The sequence below is a fragment of the Manis pentadactyla genome, chromosome 6 (genome assembly GCF_030020395.1).
Source record: "Manis pentadactyla isolate mManPen7 chromosome 6, mManPen7.hap1, whole genome shotgun sequence".
Taxonomy (NCBI): domain Eukaryota; kingdom Metazoa; phylum Chordata; class Mammalia; order Pholidota; family Manidae; genus Manis; species Manis pentadactyla.
In genome coordinates, this window is record NC_080024.1 from 151,175,733 (window position 1) to 151,200,742 (window position 25,010).

The 25,010-nt window shown below is 35.4% G+C and overlaps 1 protein-coding gene and 1 long non-coding RNA gene across 2 annotated transcripts in view; one reads left to right on the plus strand and one right to left on the minus strand.

The window, feature by feature from the left end:
• DOK6 (docking protein 6) overlaps positions 1–25,010 on the plus strand; it is a 308,053-nt gene that overhangs the window by 108,002 nt on the left and 175,041 nt on the right. Inside the window, exon 3 of the mRNA XM_036876760.2 lies at positions 7,977–8,091. Within this exon, the coding sequence (XP_036732655.1) occupies positions 7,977–8,091 (115 nt within the window). The remainder of the gene's footprint in view (positions 1–7,976; positions 8,092–25,010) is intronic.
• LOC118907796 (uncharacterized) overlaps positions 20,296–25,010 on the minus strand; it is a 171,880-nt gene continuing 167,165 nt past the window's right edge. Inside the window, exon 5 of the long non-coding RNA XR_005022961.2 lies at positions 20,296–20,746. This is a non-coding gene — a long non-coding RNA (uncharacterized LOC118907796). The remainder of the gene's footprint in view (positions 20,747–25,010) is intronic.

The following is a 25,010-nucleotide window of genomic DNA, read 5'->3' on the forward strand; positions in this document are numbered from 1 at the left end:
TGTCCGGAAAGACAAACTGGCTTCAGGATTGGTTGCTTCTATACCTCTCGCTCAAGAATGAAAATTTGGGACCTGGTTTTTTGTTTGGTTGTTTTTTGTTTCTGCCACCAAGGGCTGCCTTCATCTTTAGCCTGGTGGGATGATAGCTACAGCCCTTCTGAATTCTGATGTCCTGAGAGAACAACATCCACTGGAGAAGAGGGCTGGATTTGTTCAGGCTCCCTTCAGATCAGCAAACATTGATCAGAAGCCACCGGAAAACTTCTGTCAACCTCATTAGTTGTAGTTAGGTCATATCCTCTTTCCTAAACTAATCACAAGCAGGGAGCTCACACACCCCAGGAATAACAAGTTCTGCCACGATACCAGGAGTGAGAGACGCCACCATTCAGATAACTGAACAAAATCTGGCTCTGGTCAGAATGAAGGAGCTGGAAGAGGATGCTGCCCAGGCAGCCAAGAGACTCTTATAGTTAGTTCCGAGTCTCATATGAGTTCGTCCATAATTTATTTTCTAGATGATGCCTTTCATAATGTGGTTTAATATTTGAGAGCCCTTAGATCTTTCAAGATACAAAAAACAAAGCTTGTAATTATTGATAATGAACATGTTGGGATAGCCAAATAGGAAACATTGGAGGGCCATGTCAGAGCACATAATATCTGTCACAAGGGAACTTAAGGAATTACACTGCTTTTTCCCAGTGGTGCACATTCCTATTTCTTACCTATAGGAGACAAATATAAGGAAGCAGCTACTGAAAACTGATATAAATTTTATTGGAAAGAAGCCATTATAAAATTCCTATGAAAATATTATCATCCAAATATATATGTATAGGGTAATACCAGTAGAAAGTTACTATTGTGAGAGTTTAGGACTCAAGCATAGAGAAGTTGAAATGTATTAATTGCAATTAAAAATATTCATTAAAATTCCCATCTGCTTTTCTTACTGGTGAATAAATATCCTCTATCTTAATAAAGTGAAGTTTCACTAAACTAGTCCCTAAAATGTACCATTTTATTCTCAAAAATAAAAACTTGGACTTAAAGCAACTACAGAAGATTAGTAAAGTACCAGGATTCATAAGAATTATTACTAAAACCAACAAGTGCAATTTCTAATTTATGTGAATCATGTGAAAAACATCTGAACAGTAACCGTTTCACTTTACAAAATATAATTAGGTTTAGAGAAAGAAATTGAACAGATCAATAGGCAGTGTATCTCATCTCAATTTCTGTGACAGTGAACTGATAAAAGGCACTTTAAAACTAAAAATAATTTCATTAAATATGCTATTTTCACCTCAGTCCTTTGTCCATGTTTTAATTTGGTTAGCTGGGTTTTTTTTTTTGCTATGGAGTCACATAACTTAAAACATAGATCTGTATGCTGAAAACTTTCATTGATGAAGGGCATTGAAGAAGACCCAAAAGGAAAATCCTATGTTCATAGATTAGAAAAAATAATATTGCTAAAATGTCTATCCTGCCCAAAGTGATACACAAATTCAATGCAATTCCTATCAAAATTCCAATGGCACTTTTCAAAGAAGTAGAAAAAATATAAAATTTGTGAACAACCACAAAAGACCCTGAACAGCCAGAGCAATCCTGAGAAAGAAGAACAAAGCTTTGCACATCACATATCTTCATTTTCAATTATATTATGAAGTAATCAAACAGTTATGATAATGACATAGAAACCCACACATAGGCCAATGAACAGAACAGAGAGTCCCCAAATAAGCATGTGATGACAAAGCATATATGGTCAACTAATTTTTGGTGAGAGTGCCAAGAACATGCCATGGGGAAAGGATAACCTTTTCAATACACGTTGGGAAGGCTGGATTTCCACACTACTCACAACATCCTCAAAAATCAACTCAAAATGGATTAAAGACTTAAACAAAAGACCTTAAACCATAAAACTCTTAGAAGAAAAAATAGGAGAAAAGCTCCTTGACTTTGTTCTGTGCAATGATTTTATTTTTCTTGGTATAACACCAGAAGCTCAGTCAACAAAAGCAAAAATAAACAAGCGGGAATATAATTGTATCCTTTACCATCATGCACTCATCAGATAAGTAAATAAGCAAATACATATGCCAATTTTATTTTCATTTTACTTAAGAATGACCTTGATGAAACAATAAAAAATTATTGATTTTATGAAGTCTAGACCCTTAAGTATGTCCTTTTAAATAATTCTATTTGAAGAAATGGTAAGAACACATAAACCATGTTTGCTACATACTGACTTGCAGTGGTTATCTCCAGGAGGAGTTCTCGTGTGACTGTTGAAGTTACAAGCAAAATAGCTAATTTTTTTTTCAAAGACACCTGCTTTAATGAAAGAATGATTGACAAACTATGATCCTTCAGACCTGGGTATTTGTCAGACATTTTCTCAAAAATGAACTAAATGAACCTGGCTTCAAGGAAACAACTGGAAGTATTTATTAACAATGTTAAATTTAAGTTTTCAAAGTGAAAATTAAAAGTTGGGAACCTCGTGTCTGCATTCATGAGCTTGACAACCTTCAGAATGTACAGAATTTTCTGTGGAAATCAAGGATGATATTAATGAATATTTTTATTGATAACAAAATATGGCGACATATGTAAGATCTTCATAACTCAGTGAATCAATATTTTCTCAGGGACCAAACATGGAAACAGGCCTAGACTTTTAATGTAACAGTGTAAAAAGTGTATGACATGACTGCCCATAGCAATAACCTTTTAAGAAAACATCTGTGAAGTTTGGAGATAGAATCATCTTTATTTTAAACATTTTTATTTTAAATAAGATATTTAAAAGATTTATAAATTTGTTTTGAATGTATTAGTGAATTTAAAATATTCACATTATATATTGTATGTCAAAATGCATTTTTAATGTTTTCATTTTATAAAGCATTTAAAAACATTATTTTTAAATTGTCCTCCTTTAGGAAAATACAATGTTACCTACTGCATGTGAAATCCATTTAGTATGAAGAGTGAAAAGTGAGGATGAAAGATTCAGAGCTATGTGATCTTGTCCAGAATTAATTATGATTCAAAATATTTTAAACATTATATTTTAAATAGGAGAGCAACAGTGCCAGAGACAGCCAAACTCTGTAGAATAGCTGCTGGTATGATTTTGTAACATTTCATAATTTCGCCTAACACTTGAACTTCCTAAGCAAGACAGTCCGAGAAGTAGGGTTTTGTGCCCCTCACGGGTGTTCTGCTTTCCTACACCTTTACTGCCCCGGGGCGCACGCTAGAGCAGATGGCATCACACCACCGATAAACAGCCAAAAGCCCCGCACGTTCTGGAACCCAGTGTAACAGCGTCTGCTTGACGACGTTATCTGCATTTCTGAATGTACACTTCACAGAAGAGCAAACGCTTTGTCGGAACCAGATCATCTGTCAGATTGCCTGAGGCACCAGGGTTAGAATATGCCTCTGTTTGCTGCATTTTGCTAGGTTATCCATTAGTTTGTTTTGTTGATTTTTGCTAAGAAAGGACAAAACGGATTCCAGAATGTGCTCATTTTTTTTTTGTATTTGTAATTAAAAATACTTGGAAAAGGCCCTTGAGAAGCATAACACATGTTTTTATAATTTTGTTTCATACAACTAGATATTATCATATATAATGTATCTTACATAGCAGCATAGCACTTTCATGCTCGCCTGATATAAACTGCATGAATTCCTAAGGAACACATATCTTCATTGCTTTGAGACTATTTAAATTTTATAAGATCTTTTGTTTAGTTATAATTCATAACACATAAAATGGTATCTCTTTTTCAAATATAACTTCGATTTATTATGTTAGAATAAAATTTGGTTTAAATATTACTTGAGTCAGTCATCAAATCATTTAAAATTTTAAGAGTCTAACTATTTGAGAATATGCTTTAGGTACTTTTACTATGATATGTGAATTACTGCTCCAAAAAAAAAATTCTCATCTTTTTCCCTCAGAAATAGCAAGATATTGGTGTCTAATTATTCTTTCCTGGAGGAAGAAATGAGTATTTCAGATATATAGATATATAAATAGATATGAAATATATATGTATTTGTATGTGTATATACAGCATATGTACAAATACACATATGTATATATATATGTGTTTTTGTATGTGCATATATATGAAGTGAGCCTTTTTCATTTCTTTTACTTAAAATCACTAATCTTACCAGTTTTAATTTAATTTTTTGAGACAATTACAAGTAGAGAGAAAATCAAATGTGAAAAAGAATATTTTAAAATTAATTTTCCAAGTGTGACAGAACTTTTCTGGACAAACTACCCAGCAATGGGCTTGTTGTTTTGTAAGGCTAGAGGTCTAGGTCACTACAGATTTTAGAAGCAAATGTGAATAATAACATCAAGCTCTTTAAAAAGTGGCTACACAGTTATTTTTACAGATATGATTTTACATGCTATGGGTACACAAGTACAATTGGTACTTTTAACTCTTCTATACTATCATGTCCTAATCAACATTAGAGGTCTCATCTTCAAAAATGAAGGACCAAGATTTTAAAAATATATGAAATATACCTGCACATTTTTCTCCACTTAGAACACTTAGTGATTGATAGTGCTTCTAGTATGGCATTGTGAGTCATTAATGCAATTAAGTATTTTCTCTTCAGCAAAATCCTTCACTTGCAGTTAAAGCATGTTTGATAAAGTAAAAAGCACTGAACATTGATCAAGCAAGCCAAAAGTGGTACCTTTATCAAAAACAAGGGAAATACCCAGTTTCTGCCCACTCTAACCATCCTCTCCCATCTATCAGAGAAGACTGAGAAACATTTGTTAAGTTTACAGTCCAGACCACAGGCTCCCCAAAACCTCAGACCTGATCGTAAGACGATAGAATACTTCCCCTCCCCCAGCACCTCACCACCACATTACTAAGGCCTATTTAAAGCAGTTCCTTTTACCCAGTATGTCATATCTGGATATCAAGAAAAAATTACTAGGCATACCAAAAGGAAAAAATACAATTTGAAGAGCAGAGAAAGCATCAGAACTAGACATGCCAAGGATGTTGGAATTACCGAACAAGGAACTTAGAAAAACTATGATTAAGCTCTATATGCTAAGAGCTCTAATGGATAAAGTAGACAGCATGTAAGAGTAGATGGCTGTGTAAGCAGAAAGACAGGAATTCTAAATGAAAAAATATCGAAAACCTTTATCAGAAAGGAAGAATGGACATGGCTAAGGACAGAATCTTTAGGGTAATCATGGAGGATATCTCAATGAAACCTCCAAAACTGAGAAGCAGAGAACAAAAACTGAAAAAAATACCAGAATACCCGAAGACTTCGGGACAACTACAAAAAGTGTAGTATATGCATAATGCAAAAACCAGGAAGAGAAGAGAGAAATCAATACAAAAAATATTTTAAACAATAATGACTGACAATTTCCCCAAATTAATGTCAGACACAAAACTGCAGATCCAGGAAACTCAATGAACACTAAGCTGAAAAAATGCCAAAAAACCCAAAAACAAAATACTACATGTAGGCATGTAATTTTCAAACTATAGAAAATAAAAAATAAAAAATCCTGAAAGAAGCCAGAGATTTAAAAAAATACATTTTACCTATAGAGGAACAAAGAATTACATCCATTTTTCCATCAGAAACCCTCCAAGCAAGAAAAGAGTTGAGTGAAATACTTAATGTGTTGAGATTAAAAAAAAAAAACCCACAAACAAGAATACTGTACCCTGCAAAATTATCCTTCAGAAGTGAAGCAGAAGTTAAGATTTCATGAGATAAAATCAAGAGAATTAGGTAGGTGCCAGTAGACCTACCTTGCAAGAAATGTTTTAAAAAGGTCCCTAGAGAGAGAAAATAATATAGGTCAGACATCAGATCTATATAAACAAAGGAAGAGCATCAAAAAAGGAATAAGTGAAAGTAAACCAAAAACTTTTATTTTTCTTATTCTTAATTGATCTAACAGATAACAGTTTAAAATATAATGAATTTTGTATAATTTTATATATGTATCATATACATGTAGCATAGACATATGCACATTTATATGATATATACACACATGTGCTTATATATATGAGAAATAAATGACAGAAATAATTCAAAGGACGCAGGAAAAAAATCGGATTATTTTGTTATTAGGAACTCAAACCACAAATGAGGTGAGATAGTACAGTATAGTTTGAAGGTGGACTTGGATTAGTTATAAATGTATATTTTAAATTCTAGGGCAACAACTAAAAATAGTACAGCAGATAGCAAACAGAAAACTAACCAGTATGGCAGGTATTAATCCAACTGTATCAGCAATCACTTTGGACATCACTTAAAAGACAGAGATTGTCAGAGGGTATCCAAAAACGAGACCCAACTCTACAGTATCAAAAAGAAACCCACCTTAAATATAAAGACACATATAAATTAAAAGTAAATGGATGGAAATATATATATACCATGGTAACGTTAATCAGAGCCAAATAAGAGTAGCTATATTAATTTCAAACAGGGCAGACTTCAAAGCAAGGAAAGTTATCAGGGATGAAGAAGGGCATGACATATTGATAAATTGGTCAATCCTCCTAGAAGACACAACAATCTGAATGTGTGTACACCTAACAACGGAATGCCAAACATTATGAGGCAAAAACTGATAGAAGTGCGGAGAGAAATAGATGCTTCCACTACCATAATTGGGTCTTCAACATCTCTTATTCAGAAATGGACAGATCCAGCACTGGAAAACTCAGTGAGGACATAGCTGAACTCAACAGTACCGTCAGTCAACTGGGCATAACGAACATCGACAGATTTCACCATCAAAGAGCCTTATATGTTTTCTCAGCTCCCATGGAACATTCACCAAGATACACCACGTTCAGAGCCACAATACGTACCTTAAGAAATTTAAAAGAATTGGAATTATACAGCTATCAGATCACAGTGGAATTAAACTAGGAATCAGTAACCAAAAAATACTTGGAAAAAACCCCAAAATGTGGAGATGAAACATGATACTTCTAAGTAACACATGGGTCAAAGAAGAAACCTCAAGAAGTTTTTAAATATTTGAACTCATTGAAATTAACAGCGAACCTGTCAGATCTTTTATATTAGAAGAAATAATGACGTTCAACATGTTGAGAAGTGAACTTAAAAAATTAAGTCATACATTAATAAGTTGCAGTGTTGTGTTGGCAGAGTAGTTGAGGAAATAGATGTTTGTCCATGTGTATGGACTGTGGAGAAAAATAGAAGATGCAAAGATTATAGCAGAATGCAGACCCATAAGATTCTGGGAGCTAAAATGCATAAGTTTATTAAACATTTATTAGTTGCCAAATGACTAACAAATTGTTAACTTGGGTCCACAGATCATGGATGGGCCTTGGTGAGGGAGGGAGCAGGGTGAGGGGAGTAGGGATAGATGGGCCTGTGTGTTTTTCTGGGAAGCCTGTCCATTGCTTATATTTAATGACTCCAAAATTTTTGTCATTTTGTCTGTCAGTAGACAAGTTCTGTTGAATATGACTATAGTTCTACCAGGAACTTGCATGATGGACAGTAGTAAGAAGAGAGGTGAGATATTAAATCCAATCGATATTTAATAAATTTATTGAGAATCTTCTACATGTCACATCCACTATTGTTTGTGGAAGATACAATTTTAATAGAAACACAGAGTTCTTGATTTCAGGGAGCTATTCTACTACATAATTTTTGACTATTTCAAAGTTCAACAAATGATGTCCAAAACTGAGGGCATAATAGAAGACATCTTTTTGTTCTGTATTGTTTTTCACTGTGGTTAATTAGAAATGAATACAAACATCCATTGGGAAGTGGTCTGAGAGAATGATAACTGATCATTTTGTTTAAGTGTTATGGCGTATAATGTATATTGTACACTAAGTTAAAAACGTTTTTCGTTTAAGGTAACTGAACTGCACAATATCAAAAATATAACCAGACTGCCTCGAGAGACAAAGAAGCATGCGGTGGCAATTATCTTTCATGATGAAACGTCAAAGACATTTGCCTGTGAGTCAGGTAAGCAATTATAGCCCTGTCTACAGCTTAGGAAAATTGGGTTTCTTTTGAGGCAAAAGCACAGACGGATTAAGATACACCGCTGAATAGGATGGCTTACTGTGATGAGGATGTGCTGTAGTCTTGAGTGAGAAGTGCGACATATTGATTTCTACCGATGTTTTTGGTGCTTGTTTATTATCTGTCTGTGTCTGGATTTTGCTCCCGGGTGGTCTGAGGACTCTTAAGGTTTCCATTCAAGCTTGGAGAATTAAGTAAACAATGCCTGGGAGATGTTGTTAGGGCAAGCTTGTGACTTGCATTCTGGTCCTTACTGAAGTGTAGCTATAGGCGTTTTGTGAGGGTGGTGGGCAGTGATAATGCTGCAATGTAGAAGTGTGGTGACCCACAGCCTAAGTCCCCAGACATTTCAACACAGAACTTGGAGCAATCGGTTGCTGTCATGGATTCTCAGTACTACAAGTTAAATACACTTCAGGTTGAATTTTAGCATCCTAGTTCATAAAGCACTCTGACATCATTGAGACACAAGGCAGTTTATAGCTTCAACTTGCAGTAGCCTTCATTTTTGAATCCCTGTTCTCTATAATATATTAGTTGGCTTATTATAGCTTTTTAAAGATTTTGCTCAGTGAAATGGTGCATTCATTTTTATAATGGATAGAAGCAAAAAACAGTAGGGTTTGAGAAATGTGAATTTAGAATAATGGCTAAGTCTTTAGGAGAAGCTTTATTGAGTATTTTTAAAAAGGAAACAAACCTTATGGATTTAGAGTTTATAGGTATAATACCAGGTTACATTCCACTAAAACTGATTATGTCACTCGCCTAAATAAAATTGCTCACACCTCCTCACCTACATTTATCTTAGTTTCGCTCAACAGAAATAGAATTTATCAGTGTGTTCCTCTCTCCTTGAATGCCTTTATCCCTTTTGCTGTAATTTTCTTTGCTTGTCATCTGACCTCATTTCATCATTTAAAGTTGACTTTTGGGCATTGCTTAGGAGTCTGCCATCTGGTAATATAAATCCCCATTTTGTAATAGAACCTATCCCAGCCTTACGGATTCCATGTATTACTGTCCAGAAGTTTTTGTGCTTTCTTGTTCTCTGCCTTAAAACTATCTAGTTGTTCCACTTTTCTCTGAGCTCTTACATAACGTCTCATGTTAAAACTAATCACAACTAGAAAATTGGTTTTCCAAAATGGATAAAATATAATAGTCGCTATTGTTTGTATGTTTCAATCGTCACTGTTCTTTTACATTTTTGAAATTGTGCTGAACCATACTGAGGATACATAGGAAACACTGGAATCTATTATTTCAGATAAGAATGATACTGAATTATGTTTCTACATAATTCTGAAATTCAGACTCTTGAGTTCTAACCCACAAGGCTGAAAATAGATGCTTTAAAACTTTTTTGTGTGTAGTGGTTTCATGGTTCATGTAAGATTTTTGAGAAATGAAAGGTTCTTCGTTAAAGAAAATGAACTTGATTTCCAAGAGAATTTCCTGACAATGAGACAGATCCAAACATAAACATAGAATACTTTTATTTGAGTTTCTAGCAAAGAATTTTCTACGAGCTTCCATTATGACTTATTTAAAGTCCTGTTTGGTTTTTTAAAACCACTTTTTAGGTGTAGATTTAGCAGTCTGGTTGAAGCTAATAGCCTAAGTGTTTAAGAAATGATGGTACAATTTTCAAAAGTTATCTTAACCTCATGGCACATGCCAACGGAAAGAAAGAAAATATTTAAAACATATAAACAAGGAACTTGAGTATTTTTGCTTGCAAGTTAAATTTTTTAGCTAGATGTTAAGATCAGTAGTACATATCTGTTGGTAAGATGACAAAATTATATGGAAAAAAAGACAGACTGTAAAGCAGTCACAGATGTGAAAATCAAAATACTAGTAAAGTTAAAGCGGAGATGAAAAGGTGCTCTCTCATTTGCTTCTAATGCAAATGCAGATCAAAGTGCATTCTCATAAAGCCCAGTGGGAAGGTGAATTGTTTCAATTACCTCTTCAACAAAACCTACGACTGCTAGTAAGTAAATATGCATACCTTGTCTTCTTTGGGAACCAGTTTGGGAACACAGCCCATATAAACATATGCACCAATACCTGAGGATGTAGGTTTAAGTGAATTTTGTGCAATGACAACAAAATTGGAAGCACATGACTGGCTGTGGAGAAAAGAGTTGAACAAATTATGGGATATTCTTATCATGAAATATTATACAGTCACTAGAAAGAATTCTAATGAAGCCAATTAACTTGAAGACATTTCCATGAAGCTTAGTTCTTCAAGCAGAACAACCAGCAGAGAAGTATATACTGAATCATCACATTTTGCAAAAGCAATAATGAGAGAAATAGTGCATTGTTTTAACAAGTAGCACCCGGGTTGAGAGGAGATGATAATGAGATGGATGGAAAAGGAAGATGGGGGGAAAAAGGCAAGCAGAAAGGAAAAGAAAATGAAATGAACAACAAAAAATACTCAGCACACAAAAAATACTCCCATTTATATGAAATTATGCATATGTGAACATGTCATGAGCATATCCAATTTTTTTAAAGTAAGTTAGTCATCAGGGAAATGCAAATTAAAATCATAGTAAAATATCACCATGTACATATATCAGAATAGCTTTAAAAAATTTTTAAATGACACCACCAAATGCTTGTGAGGTTGCAGAGAAACTGGATCACTCATACATTGTTGACGGCAATGTAAAATGGTATAACCACTCAGCTTCCTACAAAACTAAGCATATAATTATCCCTCAACTTAGCAATTGCACTCTTGGACATTTATCTCAGCAAACAACTAAGTTCACACACACACACACACACACACACACACCCCTACCTGTATACAAATATACATAGTAGCTTTGTTCATAATAGCCCCAAACTGGAAAGAACCCAGATGCCTTACAACAAATTGTGGTTCACTCACACCATGAAATGCTCTCAGCAATAAAAAGGAATCAACTACAGATAGATAGATGCAGCAACCTGGATGACTCTGAAGTGAATTATGCCAAGAAAAAAAGAGCCATTCCCAAAAGAGTACATACTCCATGATTCCATTTACATCTGTGGAATGACACATTTTAGGAATGGAGTACTGACTAGTCGCCAGAGATCAGGAATGGGGCTGGGAGTGTGAGACAGGGCATGTGTGGTCATATGAGGGCAACGTGAACTTGTACTGGAACTGAGCAGTTAACCATGATGGTGGTGGTGCATACACAAACCTACACGTGTGGTAAATCATAGAGTACCTAACACCCACAAATAAGTACATGTAAAACTGAGGAAATCTGAATAAGATCAGTGGACTATCAATGTAAATATCTTCCTTGTGATATTATAATTTGCAAACTGGTACCATTGAGGGAACTGGTCAAGGTGTACACAGGGTCTCTCTGTAGTGTTTCTCATGACTGCATGTACATCTACAATTATTTCATAAAATTTGCAATAAAAAATAACATATCTGTAGCTATAATCTGCAAGGTCATCTCTGAAGTGTTTTTAAATTAAAAAATAGGTAGAGAGAGTGTTGTAGGAGAAAAATGCTTGGTATTTGCTAACACAGTAAAGAGAAAGTGACATCAGTAATGACAAACAACAAAATAATCCCAAGTGTGTGCTTGTGGAGCATGTGTGCTTTCTGGGCACAAAGAAACACATGCGGGAGTACATAACCTGTGCACCTTGCTCCTCTGAATATGGAGCCCTGCAAGAGCTCCTTCAGCTGTCAGTGCCCCCTGTGCACACCCCACAATGCGAATGAATCTGTTGAATTAATGATTTAATGACTGAGCATAATTTCTATTGAAGTTCTGTTATGATGATGTATTTATTGTTTTCCTTTTTCAAAGAGATTGCAATTTTTCAAAACAAGTTTTAGAGACTAACTTGGCAGCCCCGTGGAAAAAGCTGTTGAAGTTGCCAGAGAACAGCTTGCGTGTTTGTGATGGAGGAGTGCATGGTCATTGTGTGTGAGTGTGTGTGTGCACGTGTGTGTATATATCACCATGGCCCACCAGGTCTGCTGCAGTAACTCCACGAGGAAACATTGTTGGATACAAATGAGAATTTCCACAGTTTGCTGTTCCTTGAAAAGAAAGCCCTTGTTCCTTGTTTTGAGTATGTTCGACCTCAAGCCAATGTCTAGTAAATGAAGGAGCAGATGGCTTAGATGTTGGAAACCCAGAGTTTGAGTAATAGATTCTGTTTACCTTCATTAGGGAAAAGAGGTAAGAGGGAAAAAGAGCTCAACTATGTCTGGCTCTGGCAGTAAAGAAAATCTGAAAATTTACCTCCAAATAATTTGAGGCAAATAGCATTTAAAGTCTGAACAACCTGATTAATTTCCTAAATAATTATTTGAAGCATTGAATTTATTCTCTGATACAATAAAGTTTTTATTATTTCTTCCACCCAAAATATGTAATGGACTATACATGAATTGAATAAAGTCCCCAACATTAAAAATGAAAAACATTTGTGTAAATCCCAAATCCCAATATATCCATATATTTACCAATAGTATTTTTAAGCTTTGTATAAGTATTGCTTTGTACCTAAAAACACCTGGAGATTTGTTTATTATGTTCTGGTTTATTAATGTTATATTTCCCAAATTCTATATCATTATTTCTAAAAACATTATTTTCCAAAGTAACTTCTTTTCTGATTGTTCATGAAACTGATTGTTTCATGAAAAAATTTTTCCAGAGAATTCTCTGTGGTTTTTGGCTTCTCAGGCTTCACATAATCTTTTCTACCATAAGTAAATCCAAAGAGGATGCAGTCAAAAATCACTCTTAAATTCAAAATGAAAGGTAATAGGGCACACATTGAAGTCCTTATTTTGATGAGCACTTTTATTATATGCAATTATAAAATCTGTGTTGGCTCCAACCTGTGGCAAGAACATGTAACATTATAAATGAACTTGTGCATCTGTGTCAAAGCTCTAAACACTAGACAAAGAATCTGTTTTTGGACTGAGATGAATAGAACCTGCTGTAGCAGTCCAATTGCTATTGATTAATTTTATAGTAAGGAATATATGTGTGTGTGTGTGTGTGTGTGTGTGTGTGTATTATTTCACTGGAAGTGTTTTTTGATTTTTTTAAAAAGCACTCCTATTTCCTAATTAGGAAATCCTTTAAACCATATAGATTAATTTTGGAAGGACTCAAACTATACTTAAGAATGAAGGAAAGGTCCCTCATACAAAGGTTATATACTTTAGGCACACACCTCAGATTATACAACTTTTCATGTTTGTGGTAGTAAAGCTAATTTAATAGGACTAAGCCAGCAAAACAACTAGGAGATTTTAATGATTTTTCCATTGTATAGTCAAATATGACTTTAAATTCTTAAAATATAGTTTTTATAACCCAAAATAAGAGCTGGCCTATATCTAGTAAAAAGGAGGAAATAAAATTTTATTGCATTTAAGAAGTCAAATAAGGCTGTGACATTAGAAAAATTATTCACTGCTGTTGCACAGGGTTACATGGTCTGTGGATAAATATAATACTTCAGTTTCAAGTGATATCAGTCCAGTGCTTTTATGAGCAGTCCATTTACTTTAGGGATAACAGGAGACATTTCTGTTTACTGATTGTTCAATACAAAAGACAACTTCAATGAAGTTGGAACAACTTATATTTCTAGCTGACTCAGTCACTGTGGAATAGAATTGCTGGTTTATAACCATCTGGTTCTTAGCTATGTTGCTAAGAGATTTGGAAGAAATCATTAAAAAACAGAATCTAGTGGCCTTATGTGATCTGAAATATGTTGGGATTTTGGAGTTATTTCTTTAGAGAAAGTGAAATGCTGTGTAGCAGTGACAACGTAATGGCACCGAATTTTTAACATTCTTCGCAGACTCACAATGAATAAAGATACCAAACCTTAAATTATACCCTCTCATAAAAAGACTAAATATAATTGGTAATTTGGGCATGGTTTTATAAGGTTGGTATGATCAACAAGTCAGAGACAGAACTGATTTGAGCAAAATTTTATGACTTCCTACCTTGCAGAGTCCTGGCACTGCTGTGTGGTGGAGGTAAGTGACATAGTCTGGAGAGTCCGTGGAGCACAGTGCCTCCTTAGGCACCAAAATCATGGCTGAAGTGAGTTGACTCTACTTAGGATGCATAGAGCTAATGCACCATACCCGAAAGAGTTCTCTGATTTGGGACATTGGAAACAAGGAGTAATTAATTTACTGTGAGAAGAAAATGCATAAGCTGATTAACAATTAATGTGGGTCTATATCATGAGGTTTAACACGTATAATGTTGATGTATCCTGATGTAGCCACTCACTAAGGACTGATAAACTCTCGAAACTGATGTCTGCAAGATAAAATCTAGTATAGATCTGCAGAGCATTCTCTCTCTGCCCCAGTTCCAGCAGGGAGATCTTGCCTTTGAACTTTGTGAGCGGTAAGAAGAGCTGCCGCCTATTGGCTGGCCATCTGCTGCGTCAGCACAATGTGTCATGTTGTTGCTCTGTCCTCACACCCAGCGCACTGCCCTTCCTGCTGGGCAGCCTCTGCCCATCATTTCACTCAATGAAGCACAAGCTAACTCTTGTGCCCTTTGCCTGAGCCAAGCAAGCAGACTCCCTGAAAATCAGTCAAGCTCCAGAAAGCACTTTACAACTAAATACTCTCTGTGCAAAATATCTTTCAAGTTTTATGAACAATTAACATAAAGTGTCAGCTGGAAAATGGTCAGAAAGGAGGTGCCATTCCACATTCCTGTACATTCAGAAAATGTACTTCTGCTTTATTTTTAGGATTTTCATAAAAAAATATTACCTTTGATGTGTCACTCTAAAATTGTACCATATGCTACTCTGCTGTACAGAACTTCTCTCTACTAAGAAATCAAGCCATCTATAATTGGGTGCCAGACTTTTTGAAATTTTTGAAGCAGAAAAATGTTTGAATATTTTATGCAGAAAAAAAATCCCGTTAAATTTGAAATGTTGAATGAGGACTTAAAAATTGAGTACGTCTCTTAAGGTGTCAACTAATCACAGTACACTAAAAATACATAAGACTTTTTCATTTAAACTTTCTAGAGAACGTTTTAACAATTAAAATTCAATAGTTGCAATAGGGCCTCAAGACTGAATTTTTTGTTTTATGGATTTTTTTGACCAACTTATCCCTTATCTATCCATATATTTGTAAAATATGTGCTATAAGACGATTAAGATGAAGTCTTAGTACACAAAGCAGTGGTGGCACAAAATGGGGTGATATGATAAAAAGAGCTTATAATGGGTTGAATTATGTACCCCTCAAAAGATATGTTCGAGTCCCAATACTTGTGACTTTGTTTGGGGACAGGGTGTTGACAGATGCAATCAAGTCAGGATGAGGTCATAGTTGATGAGAGTCAGAGTCGCAGATGAAACAGAGAGAAGAAAGCCGTGTGAAGATGAAGGCGGAGCTTGGAAAGATGAAGCCATAACCAAGTAATACCGAGGATTTCCGACAACCTCCGGAAGCCAGGAGAGAGGCACAGAACAGATTCCCCAGACATCTGCGAATGTCTGGATTTTGGTCTTCCACCCTGTTAGAACCGTGGGAGAATAGATTTCTGTCGTTTTAAACCACCCAGCTTCCTCTGATAATTTATTATGATAGTCCTAGTTCTAATACAGAACTCTTCCAAATCATGTTTTTTTTTAAAAAAAAATTCATTTCTGGAGGACTTTGAATGGGTTGCAACAGGTAGACAGAGAGAAAAAGGAATTCTGTGTACAAACGCAAACAAGAAATTGTGAATCGATTCCTCCATGTTTCTGAAGTGGTTTTGGGAGCAGAGGATGAAGAGTGGATGTGACTGAGAGGGGTTTGAGTCTGGACTTTATTCAAATGTAAATGGAGCAAATTAAAGTTTTCTTTTTAAACTACATATTACTTTTTCTGATTACCAAGGTGATGTAGGCTTTCTGTCTCCAAAAAACACTTACAAACAAGAGCTAAGTAAAATATAATAAACATTTAAATGCATAGTTAATCTTACAAAAAAGAAAAGAGGTGCCACAAAAAAACTAAAATAAAGAGACTTTTCAGGAGGAGTAAATTGGAAATGGGAGCTGTGGTTCATGTCTGTAATGAACACAGAACACGCATGCATCTGCACAGCTGAGGCTGCGGGCAAGAGCCAGTGCCTCGGCTTCTACAAGTTGGATAAACAGGATTGAAGCTTTCAGTAAGAAGTGATTAAAGAAAAGAAAAACATCAAATGCAAGCAAATTGCCTGGGGACTTCCTCTTCTAGGATAGTCTTATGTGAAAATTTCAGTCCCACGCCTGCCTTTAATGTCAATTTTCTATGCCATTGATACCACCCTCATAATCCTGGTGACTGAAAGCCCAGGAGTTTATCTAAAATGGCCCAGCATTGGTAATTCTCCTGCAGCCAAACATGCTTTTCAGGATTTTCACATGCAACCTCTGAACCAGGGATTTGGCAGCAAAGATCACAAAAAACATAAGCAAACAAGTACCATGGGGTAAAAGTCAGAAAATAAATACATTTATTTATGAACATGATCATTGCAGTGCTTTTAATAAAAAAGAAAAATTAATGACTAATTGTTCATCAATTTGTCATTGATTTAAACAACAAAATAATTTGCATCAATTTAAATTGATGATGTAAATTTGTATTGACTGGAAAAAGTGGAGATCATATGTTAAGTGAAATGTGCAGTTTACAAAATGTACCATAAAGTGATCCCAATATTTTGAACATATGTGTAAACACACATGTGTACATACACACACATGCACATACACCCAAATATATCTGTGTGTCATAAAGTATAAAGTACTCACATCAGTAAGCTTGCCTGTATCTTTATACCCTAAAGGTTGTTTAATTAGTAGGCATTGATTTTATTATTTTATGTATTATTAAAATATCATATATAGATAACAATATAAAAACACCTGTGAACCTATCAACCACCTTAAGAAATAAATAAATCAAAAGCAGTATAAATACATGATGTATGCTTTGCTATAATTATATAATCCCTAAAATTTTATAATGATTTCCATGTTTTCTATTTACTAAACACTTGTGACTTACACTTTTATTATATTTATATTTGTAGATATCATGATTTATTATTTTTTACATAATTTTGAAATCTATATAAATATAGCATATTCTATTATTTGGCAAGTGGCCATTTTTCCTCATTGTCACATTTGTGAACTTACTCTACTTTGATAAATATGGCCCTAGTTCATTCACTTTATGTCATTACAGGGTTATACCATGCTGGGTTTCTGGTAGCTAAGTTATAGTCCTAAGATAGGTCCACTTACTGCAAGTTGGCATCTGTCAGTGTAACTACAGGATTCTTTTCCTTTTAACAATTAGCAGGATGAATTATATTAATATATTTCCTGCAAAGTCATGGTCAGAAGCACAGTCTAGAGCCAGACTGTCTGAGATCAGATCCAAAAACAATTTTACCTCATGGATTTATAATAAATATTAATATCCAAAGATCAATGCCTAGCGCATGGCAAGCTTTTGACAAATGATAGTTAATATGAATCTGTATATTTGAAGAGTCAATCCCAATTGGACATATTGAAGCATTATTCATAATACACTTCTACATTTCATTTTCTGTAACCCACAGGATTTTCACAACTATATTCACAGATGAGACAGGTCTGTGAATTCCTTGTACTTTCTTAGACAGGGCTTGGCATCAGGATATTGTCAATGTTCATAAAGTGAATGCCAAGTGTTCCTACTTTTAAGCACAAGAGCAGTTTGAAAAACAGATAAAATATTATTTTAATGTTGCTTTTGAAAACATCTTAGCCTAGTATGTTTTTAAGAGATACTTGTTTATAAACTTCACGGCCACTCAGGCTTTTTACATCTATCTGAATGCATCGTGGGAATCTGACTCTCCTGGGGCCCTTTCCATATTATCCTGATTTTCGAATTCCTTTGTATAGGACCAGCCAAGACCATAGCCTGTGGTGTGGACCGGGGTTCAAATGCTGGCTCCCCACTTTCCAGTGATATGTTTGGGAAAAAGTGACTTTCCTTCCAGATGCCTTGGCCTTAACATCTTCAAAAGGATGATTATAGAAAGTACTCAAGTTGTCTGTCACCTAGCAGGGGGACTGGAGCTTATAAGGACCCCGCAGTGTTAGCTATTGTCACTATGTAACTTAATTTTCTATTCCCTTTCATTTGTATACATGTTCTCTTCTCATTACTAATATTGTGTACTTGTAGGTCTCTTTCTTTTTCAACTATTTGGAGTCTTTAGGAATGGACATATTTTCCTGTTTTATTTTAGCAAATAAATATAAGGAAGCAAGGGAGAGAGTCAGGGAAGCTGGCTTTGCATGCCTGGAAGGGACTCTAATGGTTGACAGTAGAGCTCAAGCTGGATAAGGACAGGACTGAGGACATCAAGGCAGTGACTGAGTTTGAAAATAGGGTAGGATCGGCCGTGGAATGGCGAACTTGATGGAGTTCAGAGTGTTGGAATTGAGATACTGGATGGAATAAACTAGAAAGGTAAGAGATGCTAGTATGAGGTAGGAATGTGTGAAAATAGTTAATGAAAAAAATGAGATCCTCAGCTATTTTGAAGTTTTACTTATGGGAAATAGTTAATTCCTTAATAATAAAAGATGATACCTCATACATAATGCTTTCACACAAAATATAAGTTGTTTCTTATCATGTGTTTGGAAACAAAGAAAATGACCCTGAAATGTTTTTTAAATAACATAATTAAAAATTCTTCTTATTGTATTTCTTGTGTTGGTTTCTTTGGAGGGTTTAATTTTGACAAAGAAATACATTAACCTAATTTTATGACTTACAAATACTCTAATTACAGCAACAGGTTCTGTGTTAATTTCTTTTTGAAATTTTTAGTTTCAACAGATTTAGATGCCAAAAACATGTAGCACACAGTGTGCCTGTTAATGTGTTAAGAAAGATAACACAGGAAATCCCATTTAATTTTTTTACAGATCCTCTCTGTTTGTTGTGTTTTCTAGGCATGCACCTTCTTATTAGCTTATAAACCCATTGCCTTATTTTTATGACTTTCTCTAGTTCTACAAGGAGAAAAAATAGAGACTAGAGAATTATATTCAAGTCCACAGTGTGATGACCTTTGTCTCCTGTGAATTCAGGCTTTGTATTATGGAAGCACATCATATTGACATCTGCAGCATTTGTTTTGATAACTCTAATTTCTTGGGTAGAATATATCACAAAGCTGCCTCTTAATGTCTACAGCCAAAAGCATTTTTCTTTAGTGTGTCACTGGAAATGCTATGAAATAAGCAGTAGGATTTTGTGTTTAAGTACTCTGTTGCCATTTGCTACAGGCTATATTTTCCTGTCTTTAAATGTTCCACATCTAACAACATAGCTGTGGTTCACTAAATTGCACTGAATTTGTTTATAAATAGTGAGGCAGATGTCAGCAGCAAATCAGATTTAATGCAGGTCACCGCGGCCTCCTTACATACAGGGCATGCAGGCGTTAAAAGGAAATTGCAGAATGACACAAAGAAAATTGAGATTCAGAGACTTGGACAACTGGTAGCTGCAAAATCTGCTATTATTATTTAAGGGATCCAAATGTAAAACTAAAAAAAATTATTAACCTTGAGACAAGTTCTCACTTAGGAACTTAAGGAAGATAAGAATTTATAGGAGTGTACCTGAATGAGAAGAGAGAAAAGTGATTAAGTCCATTACCACCACTGCTGAATGATATGAAATAGAATAAGCCCATCTGAGATGGAATGGCCATTTCCCCAATGCAACAACTCTTTGTTTATAGACTGTAATTACTGTAGACACTCCACACATTATTATGTTCAGGGAACTTTTCCAGGGTCTGGAAAAGGTGATACAATCTACTTAGAGCACAACTGGGAAGTAGAATTCAAGTTAGGTCTAAATAACTTATTGGACATCTGTGTTGTCTGGATGATAATTGACCCATAATGTGCATAGGCACGTTTCCAGGAAAAGTTCTTTGTCTTCTAAGAAAGTGTAGCGCAATGGAAACAAATGAATCCACTTTAGCCAATTGTTAGCTCTGCGACTCTAGGCAAAATGCTAAATCCCTCTAAAGGATGGTTACTAATATTTATCAAATACTTTTATGAGTCCGGCCCTGTGCTCTACACTATGAATTCATTTAAGTCTCGTAATAATTCTCACAAAATTGGGCCATTATTCCCATTTTGGAGTGATGGAATGAAGACGCAGAGAGACTGCAATGCTCAAATCAGTAAGTGCTAGAGCCAGGATGTGAATCCAGACCCTCCACTTCTAGCTGCTATACAACATAGTCTTAGTGTTTTCACTTGCAAAAGGGAAGGATTTATAGTGTTGTTGACAATTAGATGTGATAGACAGAAAGCCTCTGGCACAGAGTGAACCCTTAGTGAATGGCGACTACAATTATTTTGGCCTTGGGTAGCTACCTCTTTTATCACATCTTGATGTAGAATGAGGAACAATGCCATCTCATTTTTTGGGCAGTTCTCATGTTCAGTAAATCTGAAAAGAGTTTCAGAAGTGAACGCTTTATTTATTGGCCTCTGAAATTCTCTCCTTTCCTGAGTCTCTGTTTAGGTAAAGAGGTTAAAGGAAATTCATCATCTTTATCAATTATCATCCACTCAAACTACCAAGAGATTTGATGAGTCATCAGAAGTTTTCTTTCTACCTCTGATTAATTGAGAAAGACAAATGTCTAATTTTTAAATGTTCAAAATATACATTTTTTAAATATAAAATTTAAAATACAGCACACTTTTGTAGCCACTTCTGTAACAACTACTAGCAACAAAGAAATAAAACCTGTCAAGTTGTAGTCCTTTGCAGTTGAAAAGCAGGTAGAAATCTAGAACTTCTCTGAACTTTTCTGCAATCAGAGAAAATGTCAAATTAATCATAATCCTTTGCAAAAAGTTGTTGGGTGTCACTTTTCACGAATACAAGTTCTCTCCTTTTAATCATTTGACTATCCCTTTAGATCCCTGCTCCAAATACAATTAACCAAAAAGCTTAGCCAGAGATGAATTTCATGAGAGAATTATAGTCTGATTCTTTGTAGGGGCCATATTTTCCATTTAGTTAACTGATTCCTAAGGATGTTTTCCCCCTTAACAATGCCATTTTTATTTGTCACTCAATTTATAATGAAAACCCTAGCTTTTGAATCACTTGATATATATTCTAGAAGCCAGTTCCAACTTGCATGTATCAAATAGTGTTTCTGGGCACTGTTTTACTTCACGCTGCAAGGATTATACCTAATCTTAAATATGGCCTAAATCCTCTATCTGCATTTATGAACAGTTTTGAAGATCAATGCTATTCTAAGCTCCTATACATCCCACTCATCTATAAAATTTAATTTATAAGTGTTGCTATCAAAGTCATTATTAAATGCCCAGGTTGCCTTTTAAAAATCCCATAAAGCACTGTAGTAGGTGACCTAAGAATGGCATGACTGGTGTCAAGACCAAATTGGAATTCACTTTAAGGTCACAAGTGGGAGTTGTTTTATTATATATTTTTTTATGAGTCCAAATCCTAAGAGAGACATGTTTTATGGCTGGAGAGTTAGTTTGTTTTATAATTTTTTTTTTCGTATTCAATCTCTTTTTAATTAAGCCTCTGTGTGTTTACATAACACTCATACGGCTCCTCTACCTGGCAGGGAGCATTTTTCTTAGGAGATCATTTTGCTTAGATGAATTTTTTTGTGTGTGTATATCTTTAAAACTTTATTCCATCATTACCTTTGGGCTTGCACAAGTTATTTGCCTTGTCCAGTGGAATATGGGCATAAGTTACAGGAAGAAAATTTCAAGGAGAGGCTTTAAAATCCACCATGAGTTTCTATTCTTCTGGGCCTCTTGGCTTCTATGATGAGAACATCAAGACATGGGAACATTGGACGTTTCAGTTGAGTTCTGAAATGAGAAGACATGGAGGGGCCCAAACCTGCAACTCAAGCCGGGAGTAAGCAATCAAGACACTCACCCCACCTGTTAGTCCATTCTTGGGTTCTGTGATTCTGCTGCTGTTTTCTTCTTTCAGTTTTTCCTTTGTTCTTATACTCCACAGATGAGTGAAATCATTTGCTATTTCTCTTTCTCCACTTGGCTTATTTCACTGAGCATAATACCCTCCAGCTCCATCCATGTTGCTGCAAATGGTAGGATTTGCCCTCTTCTTATGACTGAGTAATATTCCATTGTGTACATGTACCACCTCTTCTTTATCCATACATCTACCGATGGACATTTAGGTTGCTTCCAATTCTTGGCTATTGTAAATAGTGCTGCAATAAAAATAGGGGTGCATCTGTCTTTTTCAAACTTGAGTGCTGCGTTCTTAGGGTAAATTCCTAGGAGTGTAATTCCTGGGTCAAATGGTAAGTTTATTTTGAGCATTTTGAGGAACCTCCATACTGTTTTTCACAATGGTTGAACTAACTTACATTCCCACCAGCAGTGTAGGAGGGTTCCCCTTTCTCCACAGCCTCGCCAACATTTGTTGGTGTTTGTCTTTTGGATGGCAGCCATCCTTACTGGTGTGAGGTGATACCTCATTGTAGTTTTAATTTGCATTTCTCTGATAATTAGCGATGTGGAGCATCTTTTCATGTGTCTGTTGGCCATCTGTATTTCTTTTTTGGAGAACTGTCTGTTCAGTTCCTCTGCCCATTTTTTAATTGGGTTATTTGTTTTTTGTTTGTTGAGGCGTGTGAGCTCCTTATATATTCTGGATGTCAAGCCTTTATCGGATGTGTCATTTTCAAATATATTCTCCCATACTGTAGGGATCCTTCTTGTTCTATTGATGGTGTCTTTTGCTGTACAGAAGCTTTTCAGCTTAATATAGTCCCACTTACTCATTTTTGCTGTTGTTTTCCTTGCCCGGAGGATATGTTCAAGAAGAGGTCACTCATGTTTATGTCTAAGAGGTTTTCGCCTATGTTTTCTTCCAAGAGTTTTATGGTTTCATGACTTACATTCAGGTCTTTGATCCACTTTGAATTTACTTTTGTGTACAGGGTTAGACAATGGTCCACTTTCATTCTCCTACATTTAGCTGTCCAGTTTTGCCAGCACCATCTGTTGAAGAGACTGTCATTTCGCCATTGTATGTCCATGGCTCCTTTATCAAATATTAATTGACCATATATGTCTGGGTTAATGTCTGGAGTCTCTAATCTGTTCCACTGGTCTGTGGCTCTGTTCTTGTGCCAGTACCAAATTGTCTTGATTACTATGGCTTTGTAGTAGAGCTTGAAGTTGGGGAGTGAGATCCCCCCTACTTTATTCTTCTTTCTCGGGATTGCTTTGGCTATTCAGGGTCTTTGGTGTTTCCATATGAATTTTTGAATTATTTGTTCCAGTTCATTGAAGAATGTTGCTGGTAATTTGATAGGGATTGCATCAAATCTGTATATTGCTTTGGGCAGGATGGCCATTTTGATGATATTAATTCTTCCTAGCCATGAGCATGGGATGAGTTTCCATTTGTTAGTGTCCCCTTTAATTTCTCTTAAGAGTGACTTGTAGTTTTCAGGGTATAGGTCTTTCACTTCTTTGGTTAGGTTTATTCCTAGGTATTTTATTCTTTTTGATGCTATTGTGAATGGAATTGTTTTTCTGATTTCTCTTTCTATTGGTTCATTGTTAGTGTATAGGAAAGCTACAGATTTCTGTGTGTTGATTTTGTATCCTGCAACTTTGCTGTATTCCGATATCAGTTCTAGTAGTTTTGGACTGGAGTCTTTAGGGTTTTTTTATGTACAATATCATATCGTCTGCAAATAGTGACAGTTTAACTTCTTCTTTACCAATCTGGATTCCTTGTATTTCTTTCTTTGTCTGATTGCCGTGGATAGGACCTCCAGTACCACGTTGAATTGCAGTGGGGAGAGTGGGCATCCCTGTCTAGTTCCCGACCTCAGAGGAAAAGCTTTCAGCTTCTCGCTGTTCAATATAATGTTGGCTGTGGGTTCATCATATATGGCCTTTATTATGTTGAGGTACTTGCCCTCTATTCCCATTTTGCTGAGAGTTTTTATCATGAATGGATGTTGAATTTTGTCAAATGCTTTTTCAGCATCTATGGAGATGATCATGTGGTTTTTGTCCTTCTTCTTGTTGATGTGGTGGATGATGTTGATGGATTTTCGAATGTTGTACCATCCTTGCATCCCTGGGATGAATCCTACTTGGTTGTGGTGTATGATCCTTTTGATATACTGATGAATTCGGTTTGCTAATTTTTTTTGAGTATTTTTGCATCTACATTCATCAGGGATATTGGTCTATAATTTTCTTTTTTGGTGGGGTCTTTGCCTGGTTTTGGTATTAGAGTGATGTTGGCTTCATAGAATGAGTTTGGGAGTATTCCCTCCTCTTCTATTTTTTGGAAAACTTTAAGGAGAATGGGTATTATGTCTTCTCTGTGTGTCTGATAAAATTCCGAGGTAAATCGGTCCAGCCCGGGGGTTTTGTTCTTGGGTAGTTTTTTGATTACCGCTTCAATTTCTTTGCTCGTAATTGGTTTGTTTAACTTTTGTGTTTCTTCCTTGGTCCGTCTTGGAAGGTTGTATTTTTCTAGGAAGTTGTCCATTTCTTCTAGGTTTTCCAGCTTGTTGGCATATAGGTGTTCATAGTAGTCTTTAATAATTCTTTGTATTTCTGTGGAGTCTGTCGTGATTTTTCCATTCTCATTTCTGATTCTGTTGATTTGTGTTGATTGTCTTTTTCTCTTAATAAGCTTGGCTAGA